This window comes from Lissotriton vulgaris, chromosome 2_1 (genome assembly GCF_964263255.1).
Source record: "Lissotriton vulgaris chromosome 2_1, aLisVul1.2, whole genome shotgun sequence".
Lineage (NCBI taxonomy): Eukaryota > Metazoa > Chordata > Amphibia > Caudata > Salamandridae > Lissotriton > Lissotriton vulgaris.
Window position 1 is genome coordinate 1,219,102,783 of NC_141687.1, and position 25,779 is coordinate 1,219,128,561.

At 46.3% G+C, this 25,779-nt stretch overlaps 1 protein-coding gene across 1 annotated transcript in view; it reads right to left on the reverse strand.

The window, feature by feature from the left end:
* Positions 1–797: 797 nt before the first annotated feature.
* IGSF9B (immunoglobulin superfamily member 9B) overlaps positions 798–25,779 on the reverse strand; it is a 1,223,958-nt gene continuing 1,198,976 nt past the window's right edge. The window contains exon 20 of the mRNA XM_086956939.1: positions 798–1,021. Coding sequence (XP_086813065.1) covers positions 798–1,021 — 224 coding nt within the window. The remainder of the gene's footprint in view (positions 1,022–25,779) is intronic.

Genomic DNA, 25,779 nt, shown 5'->3' on the forward strand with positions numbered 1-25,779 from the left:
TTTTACACTGCATATGAGAACCTAAACCCTCCCCCATCACAGCTGCCATGCCCCGTTGCACATCACCAGTTCTCTCCCCAGCACACCTCCACCCCTTGCCTCCCAAATGCTGACCCAGGCAGAGTTGGTGCTGGCAGAAAACAGTATAATCTCCAACAGGTTTGCAACAGCATTGTCACAATAGTTGTTTTTCCTGCCTAATATCACGTCCCACTGTCAACACCTCTCCCTTCCCACTTGAACTTGCAATCAAAATATACCTCTGTAGGTAATATTCAGTTGCCCATTGCCCTCCCAATTCCATCTTGTATTTACATTATGCCCGGTCTCAGGATCATTTATGTTGATTATCTAAGTTGTTACATGTGCACTATGCCATCAACGAGCAGTCATGGTTGTGCATTTACTTGGAATTAACACCCAGTTTTATAGTCTTCTTTTGCATTTACATGGAATTCACACCCAGTTTTTATAGTCTTCAATTGGCCATAATTCTCAATACCAGGCAAATCAGAAGATTTGTGTGGTAAGTGCAGCTCTGGGATAACAAGTGACTCAATTACCAGGTTGAGGCACTGACTGGGCAAACTATTTCACGCTGAGGGACTAGTGGTCTCTATTAGGGTGGAGACCACTAGGGTTCTCTACCCTATAATCCAGCTTGGAATGCTACAAGTACTAGCCACACTTTTCCACCTCTACCCCCCACTGTAGAGAGAATTTCGGAGAGAAACCAATTCCGAACATAACTCCAATTTTCTTCATGCCAATAGCAGTGGCATCTCCTTCTGCTTGTGCTAGAGCAAGGTGGCATGCCCACCAGGGTCTTCCTGTTCGACACTGGTTAGAATTGCTTTCTGATCATCAGACTGGGGTCGGTGACAGAGGTCGTCCTTCAGGGATGAGAGCCGGGCAAACGGGTCTTGTCGTGGAGTCCTTTTCTTTTTGCGGAGGTAGGCAGCTTCCTCTGGCCGCAGTACCTGAGAGTGAGGGAGCGGCTGAACCTGGGAGGCAGAATCATCTGGGAAGGGGGGGCAAGGGACAGGGAGACATGAAAGACAAGCATAACACAGGGAGGGAGGGAGGGAGATAGACAAAGGAAAAGAAAGAAGTAAAGGGTAGATAGTAGCCAGAATAAGGGAAGGAGAGAAAGTAGTAAACAGACTTTAATGTCAGGTAGCAAAAGAGATCATTAAGAATTCCCAGCCCTGGAAGAATACGTTCTAAACAATGTTTCTGCAATATGAGCAAGCAAATTGTTAGAAATTGAATTTCTGGTTGGCTAGGGCATGCGCCTAAGCCAGGCAGAAACCACCAATCTAGTCAGGGCAAGGGAGTTACACGCTGAAGATAACCCCTGCTCACCCCCTTGGTAGCTTGGCACGAGCAGTCAGACTTATCCCAGAGGCAATGTGTAAAGTGGTTGCGCAAGACACACACAGCAGCAACACACTAGGCACATTACAAAAGAAACTCCACACAAGGTTATATAAAAATTGCCATTGCATTATCATAAACACATAAGAAACATAATCACGATTTACACTGTGCCAACTGGCACTAGGCAATATTCACAGGGGACTATATACAATCGGGCCACGGTCAGAACCATCAAAATGCAGGTAGTAAATATAATGCACAACCAGTAATTACTGGTACAATAATGACCTAAGCATTATCACATTAACATTAGACACCATCCTAAAATATCATAGCATGACATTAGGCATAACCACAATAGGCCCAAACCTCATTAGCATAAACATATTACGCATTAGGCCTCACCAGCATAAACACATTATGCAATAACCTCATAAGCATAAACACATTTTGGAGTAAATCAGTAGCGCACCACAGTACACTGACCAGGTGCATACATCACCTTAGAGCCTTGCACCCTTTCACCATCACATAAATGACCCCAGGCCAACGCTGGGGCTCAAATGCCCTATGTCCAAAATGTCAGGGCAACCAAGGTGCGCAATGCGCTGGGGAGTGGCGTGCATCTCACCCCTTTCTTAGCAAGAAAAGAACTGCCCCCACACCTGCGGTGCCGCTGAGGCCATTACCAAGCACTGGCACTATCCGTGCCTCGGGAGCCCCCTTTACTGAGGCTTGTCTGGTGCCATTACAAGGCGCCACAATGCGGCCAAAAAGAAGATCACATGGGCACCCAACGTGGTTTGGAGAGCACCCACAATGCTCCTGAAACCCCACTCCGGGACTTCTAACACAAATGCCCCTCCTAGCATGAGGCTGCCAAACTGGCCTTCTGGCTGCTGGTGCAGCCAAATATGCCCCTCAAAGATTCTCCAAATGCTCTGGGGGCGGGGTGCCACTAACCCTTGTTTCTTCACGTTGCGGGGAGAAGGCAGCTGTCTGCGATCATGCGGCACAGCTATTGTCAGGCCAGACATGTGGAGTGACTTCTTTTCAGGGGCCTCCGTCAAGGTTTTCCCCTGGTGCCTCACTCGGGGGCTGCCCGCCTCTATGCGGTGCAGCCACTTGGCATCAACAAAAAAAAAAAGGATTACCGCAGTGGGGTACGGAGCAAAGCCTCATTCGGCCTGCCCACCACCAGGCGTCCATCACATGCCTTCCGCATTGCCTCTCTGGGCTCAGACAACATGCGTGGCTCCCCCTCCTCCTTATGGGAGCCTCGCCCACAGTCAGGTCAGCATCGCCTGGCTTCCTATGTTGGATTGGCAACGCGGGGTGGGCTCCCGCCGGAAGACAGACTCTGCGGTGCCCCTCTCACAGCCAGGCCCCGCCTGGTTTCCGGTCACCCGTGCCTGACTTCCGGTTTCAGCACTGAAGCACTCACTGTGCGCTTGGTGGAAAACAAAGGAAAAGTGCCCACCACGCTTCAGGCAGGCAGGACCGTCCCCTCATTTTAGGGGTACAAAAACATGCAGTGTTCCCCAAAGCAAGGGGGAGGCACTATCACGGAATCCTGCACTCTCTTTTCAACCAGTATGCTGAATGCAGCAGGTCAGGATCCCCCAAGCCCTGGGGGAAGTGAATCCAGAGCTCGCCCCGCTCTGCTCACACCGGGACAGCAGGGCATTCCAAATGGCTGATGGCCGGACGAGGCACCTCTGCCTGCCCAGACCAGGGGCACAGCTGCACTCCTGGAAGAGTGCTTGTGGGGACATGCAGGAAGGGCGCAGCCAGCCAGGCCAGCACAAGGGGCAGACCTCTCCACAACAAAGTCCCATGGTGGTTCCTCCTGGCTCACTGCAGCCCACGCAGTGTCCCCTCTTCCGTTCCTGGTAAGCACAAGGAAAAAGCACAACATTTCATTGGGTCACAGCCCCTATATTTATACTACATATTTACTTTGTCTGCCCTCGCACAGGGCTTGTGGGAATCAGCCTAAACTGGTTCAGGGGGGAATTGGAGTACTTTGTTTACAAGGCTCCTCTTCCCGTTTGTCAGATGGAGGCTCTTCATCAGACACACCACGAGGGGGCGGAGCCAGCGTTATACAGGCTAGGCACAGACCTATTCAGGGACCAGGGACTTCTCCTCCCACTACTCCAAATGCAGATGTCCCATTCAGTCGAGTGCTGACTCACCCAGCCTCTCCTGGAGCCACAGATATCTCACCAGACCCTGTCACTGAAAATTCAGACATGCAATTCACATCAGGTAGGCAGACACATAGCACACAGAAATGCCAACTTCTAAGAGTGGCATTTCTAAAATAGTAATAATAAATCTGCGCACACCATTGCATAGCATTTATTATTACTATTTCAAATATACCAAACTTGACCACGCTGCTCCTCTCATAACAGGAATTACCACTGAAAAACTTATCAGGGAATCCATAATGCGTTCCTATGGGAGGGCAGCCTCACAGTAGTGAGAAACCAAAATGGCTGTTTGTCACTACCGGAACATGTCACACACTTAAGGGACATTTCCTACCTTTTACCTACAATGCACCCTGCCCATAAGTCTTGCTAGGGCCTACCTTAGGGGTGACTGACATGTAGTAAAAGGGGGGTCACAGACATGGCACCCACTTTAGGTGCCACGTCACAGTGGCAGTAACACTTTTGGCACAGGCCCTGCAATGGCCTGTGATAGGTTTAAAAGGCTACTTTGGTGGGTGGCACAATCAGCCCTGCAAGCCCACCAGTAGCATTTAATTCACCAGCCCTGGGTATATGAGATACCACTTTACAAGGGACTGGCAGGTAAATTAAAAAGGCTAAACAGGTGTAGACCAATCTTACCATGTTTATCACAGAGAGCACACACACTTTACACTGGACAGCAGTGCAAAAGTGCACGGAGTCCTAAAACAACCCAACACCATGTCAGAAAAAAGGCTAGGAAAAAGGCAGAACGTTTTGGGATGACCCTGCAAAATGGGCCAAGTCCAACACAAATGATATGGAGGAACTGAAAGATTGATCTAAAGAGTTTCTTAGAAGTTCAGAAAGGTACCATGTTTGCCTGGAGGGTGAGGGAATAAGGGAAACCTACCCATCATGAGCATCTTCTCTTTGCCATAAACAAACCAATGTAGGAGGTCCCACAGGACTTTAAACAAGAGACAGTCTCTTATCTAACACACACATACACACACAATACACATACACACATGGAAATGATCCATAACCTGCCACCATCAGTTTGGAACATGTAATTCTGTAGATTAATATGCTCTGTATACTCCTCCCATCTAGTGTTGGGCCCTGAAGTTTGCAACCTGTATTCCTTTGAAGACGTTTGAGTCACAAAACCTGGTATTACCCCACTCTTGCTCCACATTGCACCAGGGCACAGGCTCCACCTCAGATTGTTTTCTACTCAATAGATGAGAACTGTACGTATGCTGTGATTTGTAAAGGAGATGAAAGAAGAACAAATCATCTGTTATCATGACAGACTTCAGGAGAGGAGGGTAGAGGCATTTAAATGTACAGCCCTACATGCTGGTTACTGGGTAAGTAACATTTTCTGTTCATAACGTGTGCCAGTACATACACATGCTTTGCTTAGACTTAAAGCAGTTCCTCCAGAAAGTGGTGGCTAGCAAGTTGATGATGTAGATGTTTGGAGAACAAGTTACCTGCCTTCTGTAATACTCTTTCTAGTGGATACTTTATCTAACCACAGATTCTTCACATTAGAATACTCCCCAGGTGTCAGACTGGATCTGGAAATAATTCTTCAGCAGTGCTCTCAGGAGCAGCTAGGTGGGGCTCTGCATCTCTAATTTGGCTCTATACATTCCTGGGACATACAGAGCAGAGCCGCATATAAACGCCACCCCTGAGTGCTCATGTCAGTTTCTTATTTTTATCTTTACACACCTTCCGGCACAGAGCAAGAACAAATGATAGTACCATAATGTGGTATACTCACTTGCGACCCTTTCAGATGTTAAAAATAGGCCACTCTAAAGAACAGAGAGGTAGGAGAGCAGTGAGGAATCTGTGGTTAGGCAGAGTATCCACTAGAAATAGTGTTACCAAAGCTACATAACTTGTTCTCCAGATACTTTTAACTGAAGATTACTCATCTTAAGAGATACCAACGCAATAACTCCCCAAATAGAGGATTTGTGGGATGGCCTCAGGCCAAAATGGCCTGATGGACCGACCAAGCAAAGTTCCCTTCCCACTGGAACTGAGCTGTCAAGGCAGGAGTGTATCCAGCACATATGGAAGTTCTTCAACATCGCAGCCCGCCAAATGTCAAGGACAGGTACTACACAAATGCTGGTATAATGGGATTTTGGGTCTTCCAGGGGCTGCTTCTTGACCAGTGCTTAGCAGATTTTAATTTAGATGACTATCAACCTCAAAAGGAGTCTCTTCTGGAGAGTCTTTCATTTCTTAGCTTTTTGTGGGGTGCTACAGGGCTAATTGTCCACACAGTGTTCCTTGGTAAGATCAAATAAAAGCTCAAAGCCCTTTTGGAGTCCAGCCTCTCCTCCTATTTTGAGGGCTGATGAGGGGGAAGAATGTCACCTGAGTCCTCAGCAGCAACTTGTCAGGGAAAAATGTTAGTGTATTTTGGTTGAGAGTGCTTGGGGTTCACTCAGGTGACAAGGAGATGTAACTGCAAAGAGGAAGACTGTCTTCAAAACAGGAGACTTCACAAGTATATTTTCATTGGCTCGAAGAGTGTACACATTAGAACTCTGAAGACCAAGTGAAGGTCCCTCTATGGCATCACAAACGGATTGGGAGATAACATACATAGCAAACTTTCAACAAATCTCATCACAACAGGTGATTTAACCAAAGACAGTTAGTCCGGTAAACGTTGAAGGCAAAAATAGCGAACAAATAACTTTTAATGGTGTCCACTGCTAGGGCTTGCTCGGCCAAACGCACAAAAAACATAAAGGACATGCAATAGCTTTGCTTGTAAGGGATCAGTCTCACAGGTGCCAAACAAGGAAAAAAATTGGTCCCAGTGCCTAGCATAAATGTAATTTGTGGAAGGGCACCAAAGATGACATCTACCACTTTGTAGGCAGATCCAACTCAGTCAGTTGCTGCCACTCAATTTCCATGTATGTAGGTGTAGATTGCACAGACTTAGTTGGAGGACCCAGTGCTGTTGCTGTGACAGAAGATCCTTGCAAAGTGGTAGCTTGATGAAAGGACAGTTGTTCATGCCCAGATGTTCCAAGTACCATACACTCCTGGCCCAAACCAGAACTATGAACAGTAGTCCCTTGTTCCAATCCAACATAACACATCTCATAACAAGCCCCAGGTCATTCTTAATCTTTTTCAGAACTACGGGCAAAAGAGGCAGGAGGCCTGTTCCATTCTAGTGAGAACGCATCTCCTAACGAGTGCTATTGTAGAAACCTCAATGCGCAAAACATTCAACTTTGCACGGCTGGCATGCACATTTTCGATTAGTCCTTCTGCAGGAAGGCATTCAGAGGCCAAAGGTCCAAAATTGGTCTGCAAATTCAGTCCTTCAAAGGGACAAGTAAATGGCGAGAGTATCAACCCTCTCCTCTTTCTGAGTCTGGTATCCTCACCATACCATCCTTGGAAAGTAACACACACCTTTTGCAGTAGAATAGAGAGGTGCTTGTTTGAAAATCACTCGGATGTGGGGAAATATTTGGCAGGGCAAAGAGAAGGCCCATCTGTTGGACTTGAATTGCCCTTCTGGGAGGTAATGACATGTCCTTTGTTTCACTGGGTAGGCATTCTCCACCAAGGGCAAACTAAAGTGGTTTGGTGGCCATTGCAGAAGGGGAGGAGAGCGGCAGGACAGGCGTTCCTGCAAGCTCCTGGGCTGTAAATCCAGTGGAATGCATCGACGACTGTCCACTAAGTATAACATTGGTGCAAACTGCCCTCGCCAGGCAATCAGTAGTATCTAAACTATGTAGGATAACCTGCCCATTATGAATTACCTAAACCAAAGAGACCCTAAGCTCTTCCAGGACTGCTGGCAACATTATGCTGCCCATGTCCCTCCCATCATGTGTACAGCGACCCAGTAAGCAGACAGCATTCACCAAAAGCAATGCCAGACTGGTAGTGGACGTAATCATACATTTGCCAAAACCCTCAATCCTCTTGGATTCCCAACACTGAGGAGTGGTTGGGATTTAACTTACTTGTGTAGTCCAGAACCATGACACACTCTTCATTATAATGTCTTGTAAGAAAATCAGTTAATTACAGGGGGGCATTAACAGAGATTCGATAAAGTAGCCATCAAGGTTATTAGTGGGGACATCATTAAAAGTGAGGAAGGGCTCAGAGGTAGATAACTAAGGATGCAAAATTTCTCTTAGGGTGTTCATTTGCAGCACACCTGAAGGGAGCTGTAAATGCAGAACCTCACCTGTCCTCTGGACCACCACTGAAACGAATGCACTGTTTTCCATTGGTGGCCCAAGTAGAGAGTCAAGCCTCTAGGCTACCCAACTGAGAGAGGCCCTCGTGGGTCCTTGAGGCCCAAAGATGCACCAGACAAGCCGGAAACGAGCCAAAAATCTTGAGCATGGCCTTCTTGAAGGCTTCAATCTGCTGTGGTATCACAGATGCCCAAGGGGACTAGAGGCACCAGGATCCGTTGAGGATTCAAAGGTGAACGACTGACATCGGAACACCCACTTGGCTTCTCTTTAGGTTCAGAATGGCAGGATGGTGTTGAGTCCTGATTCACTTTATGTTTGTGACTGGACTTAGAATTTGACCTACTGGAGTACTTGATCATAAAGGGGACAGCTGGAGCGAACAGCTTCAGGAGCAAGACCAAGTTTGCTCCCACAACTTGGAGCAGGACTTATGTGAAGGCTGCAACTTATTCTTGTGCTCAACACCATAGAGCCTCACTCTCTGGTCTCAATTGCCCACTGGGTGTATGAGGGCACATTTATCACTCAATTTTGAAGTCATCAGAGTGCCGTGAAGATTGGAAGTGGAGCTTCAGATCCAGATCAGAAGGTGGAGAACAAAAGGAAAATACATCAGCGTACAGGGTGACGCTTATATGCAGCTCTGCTCAGTCACTCACAAGGCAGTAAGTAGCCAACGCAGAGGTACACAGCACCACCTAGACACCGCAGGAGCACAGCTCAAGAAAACTTTCTAGATCCAGTCTGTTGCTCGGGGAGTATTCTAAGTTGAGGAATCCGTAATATGAAGGGTCCATTAGAAATAGTGTTTTAGCACAGCGTTTGAAATGAATGAATGAAATGAAATGAATGAAATGAAATGAAATGAAATGAAATGAAATAAGATTTATAAAGCGCATGGCTGCCCTGGAGCGTCCCAGCGCTAGAGTACAGAGGACAACTGAGGTTACTACTAAAGCCTGTTGTTAGGCTAGAATGCCCACACAACAGTATTTGGTTAACACATGGCGGGATTACCAAGTGGAAACCTTGCAGATATCTGCCATGGGGATCTTACCCAGTAAAGCACAAGTGGTATCCTTTTTCAGTGTGGAGCGGACCCTAGGAGGCACCTGGAGTGTGCTCTTGGTCTTAGGTAAGTAAGTAATTCTTTATTGTTTAGGTTAATAAAAACCGTTACAAAAAGTGCCTTAAAAACAATCTCATAAGAAATTTAAAAGGCCTTAAAAGCAGAAATTCATAATTGATCGAATATCAAAGATAAAAAAACAGTAAAACCCCGGCGGGGAAAATTGTTCGAGGGACTTGGTCCTGTCCCGAGTTTCCATTCAGCCAAGCGCCTGCGTTATTTGTTTCCGTTCCGCTAGTTTCAGAAATTTCACTAGCTTCCCGTTTAGTGGCGGGAAACAAGGATCAAAACAGGCGAGGACAGCATGTCTGCGTGAGCGGACTCCTAGTTCGTTGAAAGCTGTTTTCAACAGAGCTACTCTTTCATCGTTCAGCCTCGGGCAAGTGCACAGTAAATGTTCCAAGTCTTCGATTCCTGTTCAGAAGAGCCGGCATTTAGTCCTGAAGTTCTGCCTCAACCATGGTGGTAGGTAAGGAATGGCGGGTAGAATCCCTAGCCTGTGTTTGAAAAAGGCCTCTTTTGTTTTCCAGCCATACCCCAGACCAAAATATGCTTGGAGCCCCGGTGTTTTGTATGTGCACAAGGTCATCCAGGCATGGCGCCTATAGGAGAGCAAAGCTTTGTCCTCCACATGCAAGTGTCTCTTTAAACTCTTGTTAACTATGCGCTTGAATTGCGCATGTGATAGAGGAGTCTCCCATAGGTCTTTCAGTCCTGTAATGGACAGGGACTCCTCTCGGTATTTTTTCGCCGGCATCTGCGATGAGGTAATCATGTCTTGCCAGAGCTGTCGGTTCAAGGTGTTTTCAGGAGAATTCTTAAATTTGTGCCAGCACTTGTTGTATGATCCTCTTCGAGCAAGTGTTTGGCACGTCAGCCCGAATTCCAACCGAATCTGGGCCTGCGAAGTATAAAGTGGCAAATTAAAGAGAAATCTGTAGGCCTTTGAGATGGTTGTGTCCAGAAGTTTTGCGTCAATTCCTCTTAAGGCCTCACTGCCATACGTGATTGATGACTCTATTTTGATTTTAGCTACTCGTAATAGTGGAAGTAGAGTCTCCCCGGTCAGGTTGGTCTTTAGCTGTTTCAATGTCACGGCTATTAGCATGCCTTTCCTCTTGATGGCCTCTAGTTGGTTTTGGTAGTGGCCACCATTATCGACTTGGATCCCAAGATATTTATATTCAGAGCAGTTTGAAATTGCTTCTGAGCCGAGCATCCAAGTGTACGACTTTTTGCTCCTAGTTATAGAAAGAACTTTTGTTTTGCTAATGTTCACTTCTAGTAGGTTTGACGGCATAACCATGAAGCGTGTTAATAAGGTTTTGAAGACCAACTTTCGTGTGACTGACCAGGACCACGTCGTCTGCATAGGAGATGCTGGACAGCCCTTTGCCTCCTAACTGCGGAGCATGAGAATTGCAGGCATCTAAGGCGGGTGGCAAGTCAGCTGTAAAGAGATTGAAAAGAGTTGGATCTAACACGCACCCCTGCTTTAAGCCCTTTGTGGTAGGAATGCGCCTAGAGAGGTGCGAGCCGTTCCCAAGCTTTACCTGACGTATTTGTGTACAACTCAATCAGGAGGCTTAACAGAGGCGGGGGAATCCCCCAGGAGGCCAGTTTTCGCCAGAGGACTTCTCTCCTGACGTTGTCAAAGGCCGCCTTAAAGTCCACAAAGCAGAGGTGGAGAGCCTGCTTGGTCTCTCTAGCCTTGTCAATGAGCAACGAGATGGCAATCAAGTTGGTTGTTGTCCCCATGTCTTTGCAGAACCCCGTTTGGCTAGATGGTATTAAATTTTGGTTTGCAGCCCATTCTCGCAGATGGATCTATAGGAGTCCTGCAAAGTATTTGGCCTCAATGTCGAGGAGTGCAATCAGTCAGTAGTTTTTTGGAAGGAGTCCGTCCCCCGCCTTGTAGATCGGTGAGATGATCGAGCCCCTCCATGAGACGGGAAGGCACCCAGAGTTGGTGACGGATGAATAGAGGGGGATCAATATGTCGGCCCAATAATCAGGTTCAAGTTTGAAGAGGGCCGGGGGAATACCATTTGGTCCAGCTGCCCCGTCTTTTCTAACTTTGGAGATTAATTTCCTGATTTGGGCCGCAGAGGGTACTAGAATGACATCTCCTCTTGATGAGCAAATTTGCGGTTGTTGGCCATCCAGAAGATTAAGAGGCTCCCTTGTTTTGCTGTCCTGGAGATTAAAATGTTCATCAAGGAATAATTACCAAGATGATTTCGATATGTGTGTTGTTATACCACTGACTTTTTGGGTTTAGCAATTTGTTTATGATCGACCAGAACTGGGCGCTGTTGTTGCCTTTGGATGCATGGTGAAGTTTAGCCCAGAAGTCAGCATTGTTAGCTCTTTTGATTACCCCATTCAGTTTTTTTTAGATCCGCACGGTGCTTGTGAATCTGTGCTAGCAGCATTCCATCCCCCGGGCTTTTCTTCAGCAATCTTAAAGACTTATTAATCGCTTTTTTGTATGATTTCATTGCCAGTTTCTGGGTGCCCGAGATCTTCCTTGTAACACCATGTACTGGTGGTGGAAAATGCCGTACAGTTGTAGAGTAGTTGTTTGCAAACAATGAGTAGGTGCGTTAGTAATGTTGTGGATGATGTCATCGGTGATGTCATTTGAGATGTCATGAGTGATGTCACTGACCATGTCACGAGTGATGTAATATGTGAGGTCATAGGCAGTGCATTGAGGGGGCGTGAGTTATAGTTAGCTCAGCTAACTATAACTGCTGAATTTCATTGGTTTTGTGCGAGTGAAATATGACCCCAACTATAACGTCCTGGTAACCTTTGTTTTTATTCTGTAAAATATATATATATCTATATAGAGCACCCTGCAACACCAGCGACACTCTGAATCTGCTCACCTCAAATCAAAGTTTTCAAGCTTAGGATTAGCACAGTGCCGTCCACTCTGAGTATGAAATGGACAAAGTATTGTGCCATTTGTACAGCAAAGTCTTTAAGCATAGGATTAGCAATGTGCCCAGCTGTAGAATGACAAAAGCCTTTTACCAATACAGACACAGTATTACAGTTTTGGATTGGTAAAATACCATACAAGCCAACCTGGAATGCTTAAAAGTGACCCCTGGCACGTGTTTCGCTCTTCTCTAGTTCCCAAATGTAGGTGAAGTTCACTGTGCTAATCCTATGCTTGAATTATTTGCTAGGAAAACAGACAATTGAGGTGAGCAGTTTCGTAGTGTCGCTTGTCCTGAGGGTGCTCTTTATAGGAGCTGCTCTCCACCTAAATTTGGGAACTACCCAGAGTCCTCTGCTTCCTATTTTGTATAATGTATTTGGTATTCTAAGCCTGAAAGGGTACGGTTTTGACTTATACTGGGTGCTCCCTTGTGGCTATAACCGACTGAAGAGCTCTAATGAGAGCGAAACACGCGTCAGGGGTTGCTTGCATGTATCCCAGCCCAATTTGGGGGGGGGGGGGTCTGTCACAACAGTGGCCTGCCACTGTGGAGGACTGAAAGGATGACCTTCGTGAGGTTAGATGGACACACCCACCAATAGAGGTCGGAGAAGGACAAAGCAAAAGATGTCTAAGTGGTACAGAAAAGGGTCCCCTAATGCAGGAGCCATTGTCTCCTGAGGTACCACAAAAAGGAGCTCATTACCACCAGACATGCAGCACCAACACGAGGCCATCACACCTAACATGCAAAGAACCTGCAAAATCAGGATCTGATATAGTCTGTGATATATATGAATGAAGATCCTCTGAGGCATAGAAAACTTTCTCATGTAGGTTGTGTCCAAAAATCACTCCAAGGAAGTACAAGCTAGAGTAGGGACAAGGTGGGACCTTTGCTGGAGAAGCCCAGATGATGAAGAAGGGTAAAAGTGAGCTCCAAAGGGTCCAAGAAAAGCACTGGGAATTCACCCTTCACCAGTCAATTACCCAAGTGTGGAACCACATGGGCTCCTGATCTCCTGAGGGAGGCCACCACAAAAGTTAGTTCCTTTGTGAAGACTCGCAGAGCAGTCATGGGACCAAAGGGTGCAACCGTGAATTGGTAGTGCTAGGAGCCACACTGTGAAGCAGAGGTATTATCTGAGAGCTGGGAAAATCAAACCGGCAGATGGAAACAGACGTCCTGGGGCCCCACAGACACAATCCATTCCTTTGCACTCAGGGCTTGGAGGACAATGCCAAGGTACAATATTTTGAACTTGCATTGGGACCGAGAAATCCAAGAGTCCCACGCCCACAAAGGCCCAGAGGCCAAAGTCCTTATTGAGGATCAAGAAACAAAGGGAATAAATTCCTGTTCCTTTCTCCTCTACAGGCTCCACTTTTTCTGACACACTTTACAAAAGTCCACAAACTTCAGCCAGCATGACTGAGGCATGTGCCAAAAGCAGCGAGCTAGGCTGCGGTTGTGTGTTTTGCTGTTGATGCTGCTTAGTTTTTAAACTGCTGATTTTAATAGCACTTTAGAAAATTTTCTTTAATTTTCATTTCTGCATTTATGGTGTGCATATTCCTACCGCTCATACTTACCTGCATTTTGACTCGCTCGTGGCCCCGTTCCGCCCCGGCTTTGTGCCGTTTGTGCGGAGGGTCAGCTAGAGGAGCGTCACTTCCTGCTCGTGACACCACTTCCGCCCTGCACCTACTCATCGCAGGTTAGCGGTCTAGTGCTGCCGAGCCGGCCTGTATTTATCTCGCGCTTCCAGCACCCACCCAGTGACAAACGCGGCGAGCTAGGCTGCGGTTGTGTGTTTGCTGTTGATGCTGCTTAGTTTTTAAACTGCTGATTTTAATAGCACTTTAGAAAATTTTCTTTAATTTTCATTTCTGCATTTATGGTGTGCATATTCCTACCGCTCATACTTACCTGCATTTTGACTCGCTCTTGGCCCCGTTCCGCCCCGGCTTTGTGCCGTTTGTGCGGAGGGTCAGCTAGAGGAGCGTCACTTCCTGCTCGTGACACCACTTCCGCCCTGCACCTACTCATCGCAGGTTAGCGGTCTAGTGTTCCCTCACCTCTAGTATAAAATGGCGGTATGGCGGAAGCGCAGCAGACGAACGCAGCGGGAGCGCCGACTTCGCGCCGAAGTCGCGCATAAGTCAAGCCCGTCTGCGCCCGTCCGCGGCCGATCGGGCCCAGGGCTCAGTCGTAATGCCCAAATTTATACTTACTCCTTCACTGACCTCCTAAGACTTAACTCCCCAGGGCCTATTTCTGGTTGTGCTGCTAGGGCCGCCCAGGACTGTGGTATCTTTGTCCCTTCTGATATTCCTGTCCTGGAAACCCCTTCCTACCATGATTCCTCCCCATCCCCTTCCTCCTCCACGGCCCTGAAACCTGCTCCTTTGATGGTGTCTTATCTTAATACCCGCTCCTTAGTGAGCCATCAGCTAGAAATATTTCAATTATTGCATGAGAGTGCCATTGATATTCTCCTCTTAACCGAAACGTGGCTAACCGAGGACTCTGCCCCTGACATCCTTGCAGCAATCCCTGCTGGTTATTATATCATGCAAGCCAACCGACCTGCCGAGAAGACCGGTGGCGGGGTCGCGGCCATCATTCGCTCTGAACATAAATTTACAGAGTTGACTATGACCCCTATTCCCAAAATTGATTGTCTCACTCTTAAATTCTCTTCACCCAAGTCCGCCTTTGTTTGTGTCCTTGTTTACAGGCCCCCCGACTACATGCCCCTCTTCTCTCAACTCTTTGGCAAATTCATTTCCCAACTCACGATCAATCACGCTAACATCATGATCATTGGTGATTTCAATTACTGGCCATCCGACGCCCGCGAAAGCCATCTCTCTGCGGAGTTCACTGACCTTTTAGCAGGCATGAACTTCCACCAGCACATCAATACTCCAACTCATCGTAAGGGTCACATTTTAGACCAAGTCTGGACGGCCAATCTTGATATCTCCCCCCTTCCGTACCTTCCCTGTTCTTGGTCCGACCATTGCTTTATATCTTTCTCTCTTCATCTTTATATATCCCGTCCCCATCCTCACATCAACAACCTATCTGCTCGTAATTGGAAGAAAGCTAATATGACCGATTTTCATGCCTTATTGGCCTCCACCGCTCCCACACCCTCGATTTCGGTGGCTGACCAGGCTGTCCATCTCGAAGAATGGCTGTTATTCGCCTGTGACAAAGTTGCCCCTTACAAAACCATTAAAGCCAAGCGTCCTCATGACGCTCAGCTGTGGTTTTCTGACCAGCTTAAGGCTGATAAACTTGCTCTCCGGCAGGCAGAGCGCCGTTGGAGGCGCAATTATGATCCCCAGCTTAGACTTGTTTATGTAGAATCTTTGAACACCTACAAAAAATCCATCCTATCAGCAAAAACTGCCTACTTCTCCCAAAAAATACTGGACTCCAACACTAAAGCAAAATATACTTTTTCCATTGTCAATGAGCTTTCCCTGCCTGATAGGGTCACACCTCAACCCCAACCGACCCAAACCTTGTGCGATTCCCTTAATTCTTACTTTACAGACAAAATCACTATCATCAAAAATAACATTCCTTCCCCTTCATCCCCTCTTCCTCCACCTCTTCCTTCCATGAACCCTAGTCGTCTGATAGAGTTCCCTCCAATTTCTCCAAAAGAATTCTCTTCGCTACTTCACAAAGTCAGATCAGGTTCCCCTAACGATTGCTGCCCCCCTCAGATTCTGAGGGAGGCCTTTCTGGCATGCCCTGGCTCCCCATTAGCCTTGCTCAACAACTCTCTAGCCACTGGGGAGGTCCCCTGCTCCTTCAAACAGGCAGCTGTCATCCCGATCCTTAAAAAAACGAATGCTGATCCCACTACCTTAAGCAATTACCGACCCATCTCCCTCCTCCCCTACCTGGGAAAGATTTTGGAGACATATGTTACCCGCTGTCTGAGCACCTTTATCGAGAACTCCTTCTTCCTGGATGCCCAACAAGCGGGTTTTAGACCCCTCCACTCCACCGAGGCGGTCATAGTGGCCGTCATGGATGCCATTAGGAAAGGTGCCGATAAAAACATCTCACAGGCCCTTGTCCTTCTGGACCTGTCGGCAGCATTTGACACGGTCGATCACACTATCTTGATCGACCGTGTCAACAATGCCGGCATCCAGGGGGTGGCCCTCGATTGGCTCAGATCCTTCCTGGACCATCGGACTCAAGCGGTACACCTGTCTACTTTCTCTGCACCCTACTCGTCTCTAACCTGCGGGGTCCCTCAGGGCTCTGCGCTATCACCCTTACTGTTTAATTTGTACTTACAGCCCCTTTTAGCTTCCCTCCGCAATACCCCGGTCACTATTTTCAACTATGCGGACGATCTTCAGTTAATCTTTCCCATTGATTCTCTTCCCTCTTCCCGCTCTAACTTTCAGTCTACCATGCTTGACATTGCAGGGTGGATGTTTCACAGCCAATTAAAACTGAACCCCACAAAAACAGAGCTTGTACTGGTGGGGGGTCCCACTAATCCGTGGAATTCCACTTTCTGGCCATCATCCCTGGGGGCGCCACCTAGTCCTGTTAGCACTGTGAAGAGTCTGGGGGTGGTCATCTCTGATGACCTCTCTATGAGGCCACAAATCAACGCAGTCACCTCATCCTGTTTTTTCCATCTAAGGCGGATCCGTAAAATTAGCAGGTTCCTCACCAGAGACGCCCTGACTCTAGTCATCCTAGCTCTTATTACCTCCAGACTCGACTATGCTAACATGCTGTATGCCGGGATTCCAGCATTCCATCTCCACAGGCTACAACTGGTGCAGAATCAGGCAGCCCGCCTGATCTTCCACCAGCCGAAACATCAGCACGTCACCCCCCTTCTGCGTAGCCTCCATTGGCTCCCTATCACCAAACGCTGCACTTTCAAGCTTGGATGTACCATCTTCAAAGCCTTATCAGATCTAGCCCCTGCCTTATCTCCTCTTGCCTGACACGTTATGTTCCCCACAGAGATCTCCGCTCAGCATCTCTTAATTTTCTCGTTGTTCCCAAAACCAGACGGAAAAAGCATGGAGGTCTGAGTTTCTCTGTCATGGCCCCCACCACTTGGAACTCCCTCCCAACAGCACTTCGTCTATGCCCCAGCTACGATTGTTTTCGCAGACTGTTAAAAACCCTTCTGTTTCATTCAGCATTTGAGTAAATCCTCCGCCCAAGTCACCGTTTTGTCAGAAGCGCCAAGAAACCGTTTGGTGAACGTGCGCGGTATAAATGCTTTTAACGTAACGTAACGTAACGTTACGGATACACTTCCTTGCAAAAGGTAGACGGCCTTATTGGACAGAAAGTGAAGTACACAGATCTTATGGACAAGCTGGTTCACCTCTACCACAAAAGAGAGGTAGAACTCTTACAGGTTCTTAACTGCTGGGAGGAATTCACACTGTCAGAGGTTCCCCTCCAGAAAAGCAGTGAAAACTCCGATATGGATAGTGGCTATGGAGGTTAGTCTGTTGCTGTCAAAGTGAGTATTCACTACAGCAGCCAGGACATCTCTAGAAAAGCCTTTGGAACACATCAAAGCATAACTGTGGAAGAAAACTGTAATTGTCATTAAACGGGCCATCATTTCAGTTGAGTGTAGGCCACATTTGAGATTTTGTTTAGAGCCATCCAGACAGTTACTTTAGTTAGTTCCGAAAAACTATTTCTTCTTGTGATCTGGAAGGGTAATCACAGCTTGTGGTGCCATATCCTCACCCCCAAAAGAGGTAGAGATGCCATCTGACTATGCATGTGGAGTCTGAACGGCATAAAGCCAAGCTGCCACAGACAATGAGTTTGAGGCCCATGAAGTCAAGCTGTTATGACTCCTGGAGCGGTGGTGCAGTATGGAAAGCATAAGAGGTAGGTCCAGCATAAGATGCTTGAACCATCAAATTCTCCATTGAAAGATATACCCAAAAGAATGTAGGTCCTAAAACATTTTCGCTCAGGCAGCTAGAATTAGTCTAAAAATGCCTAGTTAAATGGCAGATGAGGCCTCCAGGCCAACAAAAAAGGCTGTATGATTTATGTAATGGCTCTGTAGACTGACAAGAAAACACAAGCACTTCTGCTGCTTTGCACACAACAGAGCACTTCAGAAAGAGCACCCGTAGTCAGAGGTTATTTAGTATCCACCACAAAGAGTGTTACCGAAGTTAAGTAACTTGTTCTTCTGACTGATAGTTCTACTTGCATATTACTCACCTTGGAATAGATACCAAACCAGTACCTACCGAAGGAGAAGGGTCTGTGAAGTGGGGTCAGACCAAAAGGTCTTGCTGAATCAAGTGGGTGAAATGTTCTTCTGCCCAGAACTGGCTGTCAAGGCACTAGCTTCATACATGTGTGCACCGACACCCATGTCGCAACCTGGCAGATGTCAAGGACAGGCACCAACGCAATGGTAGACATTGGCCATAGTGGAATGGGCTCTCAGATCTTCCTGGAGCTGCTTCTTGGCTATTGTATAGTAGATCGTAATACAAAGGACTATCCACCTCAACAAGGTCTTCTTCTGCACAGCCTCCCTTTTCTTTGCTCTAGAGATCCCGACGGAGTTAGCCAGCTACTCAAAGATCCTTGGGCCAATCGATGTAAAAACCCAAGACCGTTTTGGGTTTCAAACAAGGGTTGAGAGTAAGCAAAAAACCCTGGTAGAGTGATTCTTGGCCCAACGTAGAAAGGATTTACTACTTTTTTTAAGAAGGCTCCCGAGTCCTCAGTACCAATTTGTCCAGACAAAATGTGTTGTAGATTTACTAAAAGCGCCTGCAGTTCACACATGTGAAAAGCTGATGTAATCACAATAAGGAAGTCAATTTTCGAGGTCAGGAGACGCACTAAGCAGCTATGCAATGGCTCAAAAGGCATACACTTGAAGAATGTCAAGACTAAGTTAGGGTTCTGCTGTGGTATCACAATCAGCTTAGAAGGAAACATGTGCCAAACTTCAAATAAATCTCATCACAACAGGAGATTTGAACTGGGGCAGTTGGTCTGGCAAACAGCGAAAGCCCAAAGGGGATGGCAAATAACCTTTTACATTTCCCACTGTAGGGAATGCTAGCTAAGGACAAAACAAATGAAAGGATGTCTGAAAGATTTGCATGTAATGGGTCAGTGTCCTGAGCACCACACAAGTCAAAGAAATTGTCCCAGTGCCCTCCATAAATGGATTTCATAGAGAGACGTCTGGCAGCATGGATGACATCAACCACATTAGGCAGCACATCGAAGCACCAAAATGCTGCTGCTGAATCCTCATGCACAGAGATGTAAATTGCTTACGTTTAGGAAGAAGACCCAGCCGCTGAGGTAGAAGGTCCTCCCAAAGTGGTAGCCTGATCTGAGGACAGACCCTCATGCTCAAGAAATCCGGGTGCCACATGATCCTGGCCCAATTCGGAGTCACTAAGAAGACTTATGCCGCTAAATTTTGATCTTCAGAAATCGAGGCAATAGAGAGAGCAGCAGGAAGGCACACAGGAGTTCCTTGTCTCATTCCAGCCGGATTGCATCTCCTAACAAGTGTTCTTGCGGAAACTCGAAAGCACAAAAATGTTGACGCGATAATACTGACACTGCACATTCTTGATGGTGGTGAAAATATCCAGTCATGGTATAGCAGGCACCCTGTGCTACTTTGGGCTTTTGATGCCACTTATGTTCCACCAGAATTATGTCTGCCCAGTTCACACGCTCTGGTATTCAAGGATCCTGCCAAGTGGCTGGCAACCATGTCCTGGTGTTCTTTAGCCAACTCTAAAGACTGAAAGCCTCCTGGCACAGGACCTAGGACCGTCATTCAAAAAAGAAGTGAAAGCACTACTGATGAATACTTTGTGAACTGAAATGGTACCCATTCCTCCCTTGGTTCCAGGTTAGGTTACCTCCACCACACATTTGTTGTTTCTCCTTGTATGAACTCCCTCTCCAGGCTGGGTGCGGCTACCTCCTGTTTAAATCCTGATCATTTGGTTGTTTGTAATATCTTAATTTATTTTTGATTTTATATGGTCATGTATATTCTATTTGCCGTGGTGCGATATATCCTCTTTTGGTCACCAGTGTTTTGCAAAAAGCTTGCTGTTGTTCTGTCATATCTGTCACTCTCGATTTTGTCCCTGATTATTTGTAATGTGCTCTGATACCCTCGTGGGTCATGGTCGCGCTATATAAAACTCTATCAATGAATATAATTTAAAAAAACATTTGTTACTGGGTGAGCACCGTTGACCTATTTTTATTTCCACAACAATGTGAAAATGAGACAGACAATGGCTCTCATTTGGGGTATAGCACTAATAGCGTAACTCTATTTGGCACCCTGTGCAGTGCACTGGTCGCACCACCCTAAGCCCGGCCCTGAGTATTGAGAAGGTGGTGTTGATGCTGGGCCCACTGGGGCTTTCAGTTCCACTCTGGAGCTCACATGTGTCACCTGAAGAAGTTGACAAGACGGACTCATGAGGCTAACAAGCCAAGTAGCTCCAGAGACACTCACCCCTGTATCCCAGACTGAGTTTGAAACATCGGGATCATAACTCAAATGTCTCAGACTCGTTTTTTTAATTGACATTTTCAGTGGATCATACAATGAAAAGAAAAGAAACAACGTGAACATTTCTGCTCTAGTAATACATTAATAATTCAAGACTCACATGCAGCAGTACATTTGGGCTATGGAGTTGATCTCTGGAAATAGAGTCATTCTGGACTGCAAGTCCCTCAGAGAGGCCAAATAAAGTGGCAGTTAATATGGAAACTGTGACAGTGGTGAACCTGCAGTCTTCCTCCAGTGCCCTGTGTCAAGGTGGAGCCCGCACCTCAACATCATCATGATGCTGTGTTCCCCTGCTTTCAAGGGTCATGCTTGGTTAGCAAGTACAGTTTGAAAGGTGGCCAAATGTCCCTTGGTATGCTGGGTGCCGGAGACCAGTGTTCCCCCAGTTGCTCCTGGCAGAAGGTAACATCAGCGAAGCAGTTGCAGACAGCGGGCAAAGTAGTGGACCCCAATGCAGCAGCAGCAGGTTTATGAATTCTAGATGGGCCAACTTTCCCATACCCAAAGATGGCTATAATAGGCTGCTGAGGCAGCACAGTAGCTGTTATGTCCTCTATCATCCTGAATATTTGATCCCAAAAAGTCTCAGACTCATTGTGTTGGAGGAAAAGCCCTGCACACCACTGTGCTCAGAATCCTCCCAATGTACAGTAGCCTCTGTGATGTACTCAGGTACAACTGTGGCTCATTTATGATGAACACCAATGATGTTAGGGTTTCCACCATCCCTTGAGGTGGTCAATGACTGCGGCAAACCCACCTTTAGCTTACAGTCATCCAGGTGCAGGAATACAGGATTTCTTGGCCTCCAAAGATGGGCAGCGACCAATGCAATCATTTTTGTGAACACTTGCGGGGATGAACTGAGGCTGAAGGAGAGCACGCAAACTGGAAAATGCTCCTAACACTCTTTTAATTAAAGGTAATGCCTGTGGGCCTGCAGGAAGGGTATATGAAAATATCCGTCCAGCAAGTCCAAAGATAGGATCCAGTCTCTCTGGGCCATTGCAGAAAGGTCTGAGTCAATATCAGCATTTTGAATAAGACTTTCTGCAAGAAGGAATTTCGAGATCGGAGATCCAAGATACGCCTGAGGCCACCCCTATTTTTTGGGACAAGGAAGCAGCAGTATTAACAACTTCTGCCTTTCTCAGACTGGCCAAAGCGGGCCCTGGATGTTTCCCCGGTGGGCTGCCAGGGTGAGGGCAAGTTTTGGAACCCTGGGGGAATGTTTTTGTTACCAGGGGCCGGTTGTGCAGCATAGCTGCAATATCCGCTCCCTGTAACAAAAGCAGCTTCAGTGTTTTCCATTCGCATCACCCCAACCCGCAGCTGATCCACTTCAATGTCCAAGGCCGGTTTGCGTTTCCAGTCCGGCCCTGCTGACAGCCTCTTTATGACCCCTTTGGAAAGTAACAGTAATAGAAAGACTGTAGCAGGATGGCCAAATACTTCTCAGAAACTCGTTCTGGTGTAGAAGGAATATTGGGCACAGAGGAGATAAAAGGTATGGCATAGCCTTTTTGAAAAAAGTACAGGACCATCTATTGAATGTGATGGTTCGCCAACCTGGGATGAAGTGCTATATCCTGCCGCCCACTAGTTGGGCATGTGCTGCTTAGGGTAAACTAAATTGGTTTGTTGGCCATTGTAGCCGGGGATGAGGAGACAAAGGAACAATGTCTCTGTTGGCCTGAATGTTGTTTGTTGTTGATCCGAAATGACTAGGCTGTCCGCTGCATCACTGGAGGGAAGGATGTCTCTGCCTATAAGCTGACCCCATTAAATAGCCCCCAAATTATTGGGAGTTGATTCAGAAAGAGTTTTGAAGGGTTCAGCAGGCCCAAGGAATGCGCGGTATCTCTGCTGTCCTTAAAGTGTTCCAAAGCAGAGTCCACCTTTTCTCCGAATAGGCAAGACCCATCAAATGGCATGGCTATTAGCGAAGCCTATACATCGCTGGAGAATCCAGTGGGCCTCATCCAGGCATGTTCCTGACAGACAACACATGTACAGAAAGCCATGCCAATGCAGTTCTGAGGTATCCAAGCCAGTTCAGATATCACACTTGAGAGCTATGACATGCGGTTCATACTTGAGAGCTAAGACATGCGGTTCCACCAAGACTACTGGCACGATCTTACTGGCCATGTCTCAAAAAGCACTTCTGTACTGACCCAACAGACAACATGTGCTTACAGATTGCAGTGACAGGCTGGGAAAGGAAAATATGCATTTTCCAAAGGCATCAATCCTTTTGGATTCTCTATCTGAGGATTGGCTAGAATTGAGTTTGGGTTCACTTTACTGGTCCAGGCCTGTAAAACTAGACTATCTAGAGAAGGGTGCTTGTTGAGAAAATCCAGATCACAGGGTAATCACATACAACACCTAGACAACTGCTAGCTAATAATAGGGTAAGAACATGGTTTCCAGCAAGCAGCAATCGAAGTACCTGTGAGGGCATTATTAAATAGGAGAAAGGGCTCAGATGTTGCTAACCTAGGCTGTAGAATTTCTGTCAAAACATTTGTTTTAGGCTCGGTGGACGACAGCTGTAATTCGAGTACCTCGGCCGCCCTCCAAACCACCACTAGAAATGAGGGGCTTTCTTCCATTGATTTCCCATATGGTGAGCCAAGCACTGTCTCAGGGGAGGTATCAATCCCAATGCCTTTCTTTAAATCAAGGTATAAGGCATCATCAATGTAATAGGGAGAAGCAAGCCCCTCAAGATCATCATTATTATCAATATGAAAATAAGTTACTTACCTGTAACTTCAGTTATCCAGTATTGGTATCTTTCACAGATTCACATGCTTAAATCATCCCCGCCGTCGAGGTGGGAGTCTCACTATAAAAATAAACATATATATTAATAGTAACACATATCATAATATGCTATAATGCAGTACACAGTCACTGCAGTAGCCCATCCCTGTCCTTTTGTAAAAAAGAACTAAAGTTGAAACACAGCCAATCAGGCTCTATCACCCTCTAGAACAATCCACAGAGAGGCAATTCCCCCAGATTTCCTACCACAAGTGATGAGTGATATAGTAAGTAAGTAAGTACAATTTTTATTGTATATGGTTAATAAAAACCTTTACAATACAATGATATATCAGAAATATAGAAAGCCTCTCCGGGGAGGAGGGTGCTGTGCATGTGAATCTATGAAAGATACAAATACTGGGTAACTGAAGTTACAGTTAAGTAACTTGTTTTCTTATCCAGTATTGGATCTTTCATAGATTCACGTGCTTGAATCAGAATAGCTAGCAGATATATAATTTTTATCTTAGAGGAGGGCAGGTATCATATGAATGTCTAATATATAAATAGATATACATGTACATATCTACTTCATATGCATGAGAATATAAAATAAAAGCATATATGCATAAAAAAAACTCAACATAAAAATCACAGCATTAATAATTTCACCTCCAAAAGAGAGGCTTACCTTATTGGAACAGATTAGGTAAGATTACCTGTCCTACCGTTGCTTCTGCCTCTGCAGCCAAATCCAAATCCAAGCAGTAATGACGTGTAAATATATGCACATTTTTCCATGTCGCAGCACTGCAAATTTTATCAATGGCACTCCAGCAAAAAGCGCTGCTGAGGATGATACTGCTCTTGCTGAATGAGCCTTAGGTTTGAAAGAAAGCGGTCTGCCTGCTTTAGCATGGCAAAAGTGAATAGCAGCTGCGATTCACCTGTCAATTTTTGCTTTAGTCACTGCAGCACCTGACTTTTGTGCACCATAGGACACAAACAGTTGATCAGATCTCCGGATGGTCTTAGTATGTGACAGATAAAATTTGAGGCATCTTTTTATATCCAATGTATAAAGTGCCTTTCCAGCCTGGGAACTGGATTAGGAAAGAATGTTCATTAAGGTGGAAAGTTGACGGTACGTTTGGAATAAATGCTGGATTCATTCTAAGGAGAAGGTAGTCATTAGTAAAGCGAAGGTAAGGCTCCTTAACTGTGAAGGATTGAATTTTGCTGACTCTCCTGGCAGAAGTAAAAGCCAACAATAAAGCAACTTTCGAGGAAATATATTTGAGCTCCGCCCTTTGTATAGGCTCAAAAGGTTTTTAAGTTGCGCCAGAACCACATTAAGTCTCCATTCCGGAGGAGGAGCTCTTACAGGATGGTACAGTCTGAAAAGTCCTTTCATAAACTGCATTACCAGTCGATTTCCAGAGGGCCGCATGTAAGTAAAGAGGGCGGCCGGATGTAACTTAATAGATTTGAACATAAGGCCAGATTTAGCCAGGGAAAGCAGATAGGGTAACATTTTATCTAGAGAGGACTCAAGTGGGTGCACACTGTTATGAAGAAACCATGAACAGAAACGTTTCCATTTGAGAGTGTAAGTTTTAATCGTGGATAGTGCCCTTGCTTTAGAAATGATGTCTCTACAGTCTTGCGGCAGGTCTAAGTCCTTGAACTCAGCAAGTTCAGTAACCATGCATGTAGCTGCAGTGGAGCTGGATGTGGATGGAGAATCTGGCCCCTGAATTTAATTATTCATGGGGGGGGAAGGATCACTTGTCCTGCATAACCAGGGTATGCAGGCGGTATGTGGTGTCTCACAAATAAAAGACCCTCATGCATGTGTTGGTAGGGTAATGGCAGCGGTATATGTTGTTTCCCCGCTCTTCATACACGTATGTGCATAATCACGGGGTCAGTATTTTATGCAACCCCCACCCGGAGGTATTTACCTTGGTTAAAAACAGTAGTGACCAAGTGAAGTGGCCAGAGCTCAGGAATGGGTTTAAAATACCCGGACAGCCAGAGTTGGGAGCTTTATTAAGTCTGGATTCGGGTAGCCCTTCATGGGTAGTTACGGTGTGCGTCTAATGAATTGATTAGGAATTCAAACGCACTCTTAAACAGGTGATTCTAAAAAATGGTCGACATGTTTCAGCCCCGGTAGCCTGTGTAGGTCGAGTGGGCGTTCTTCAGGACCAGTGGTGTAGGTGAAAAAGTGAAGGTTTACAACGCGACTTATTGTATACCTTGTGAGAAATAGGCAAATTAGACCTGTTTCTTGAAAGGATGTGAGGTCGCACTGTACCTGCAAGATAAAAACAGTAGATACATACTAGGGTAGAGAAATGGGGTGGGAGTTGTGGGGGGGGAGACACACAAGGTAGTACAATAGTACATTTACAAAATCACTTTGTGGATTTTGTTA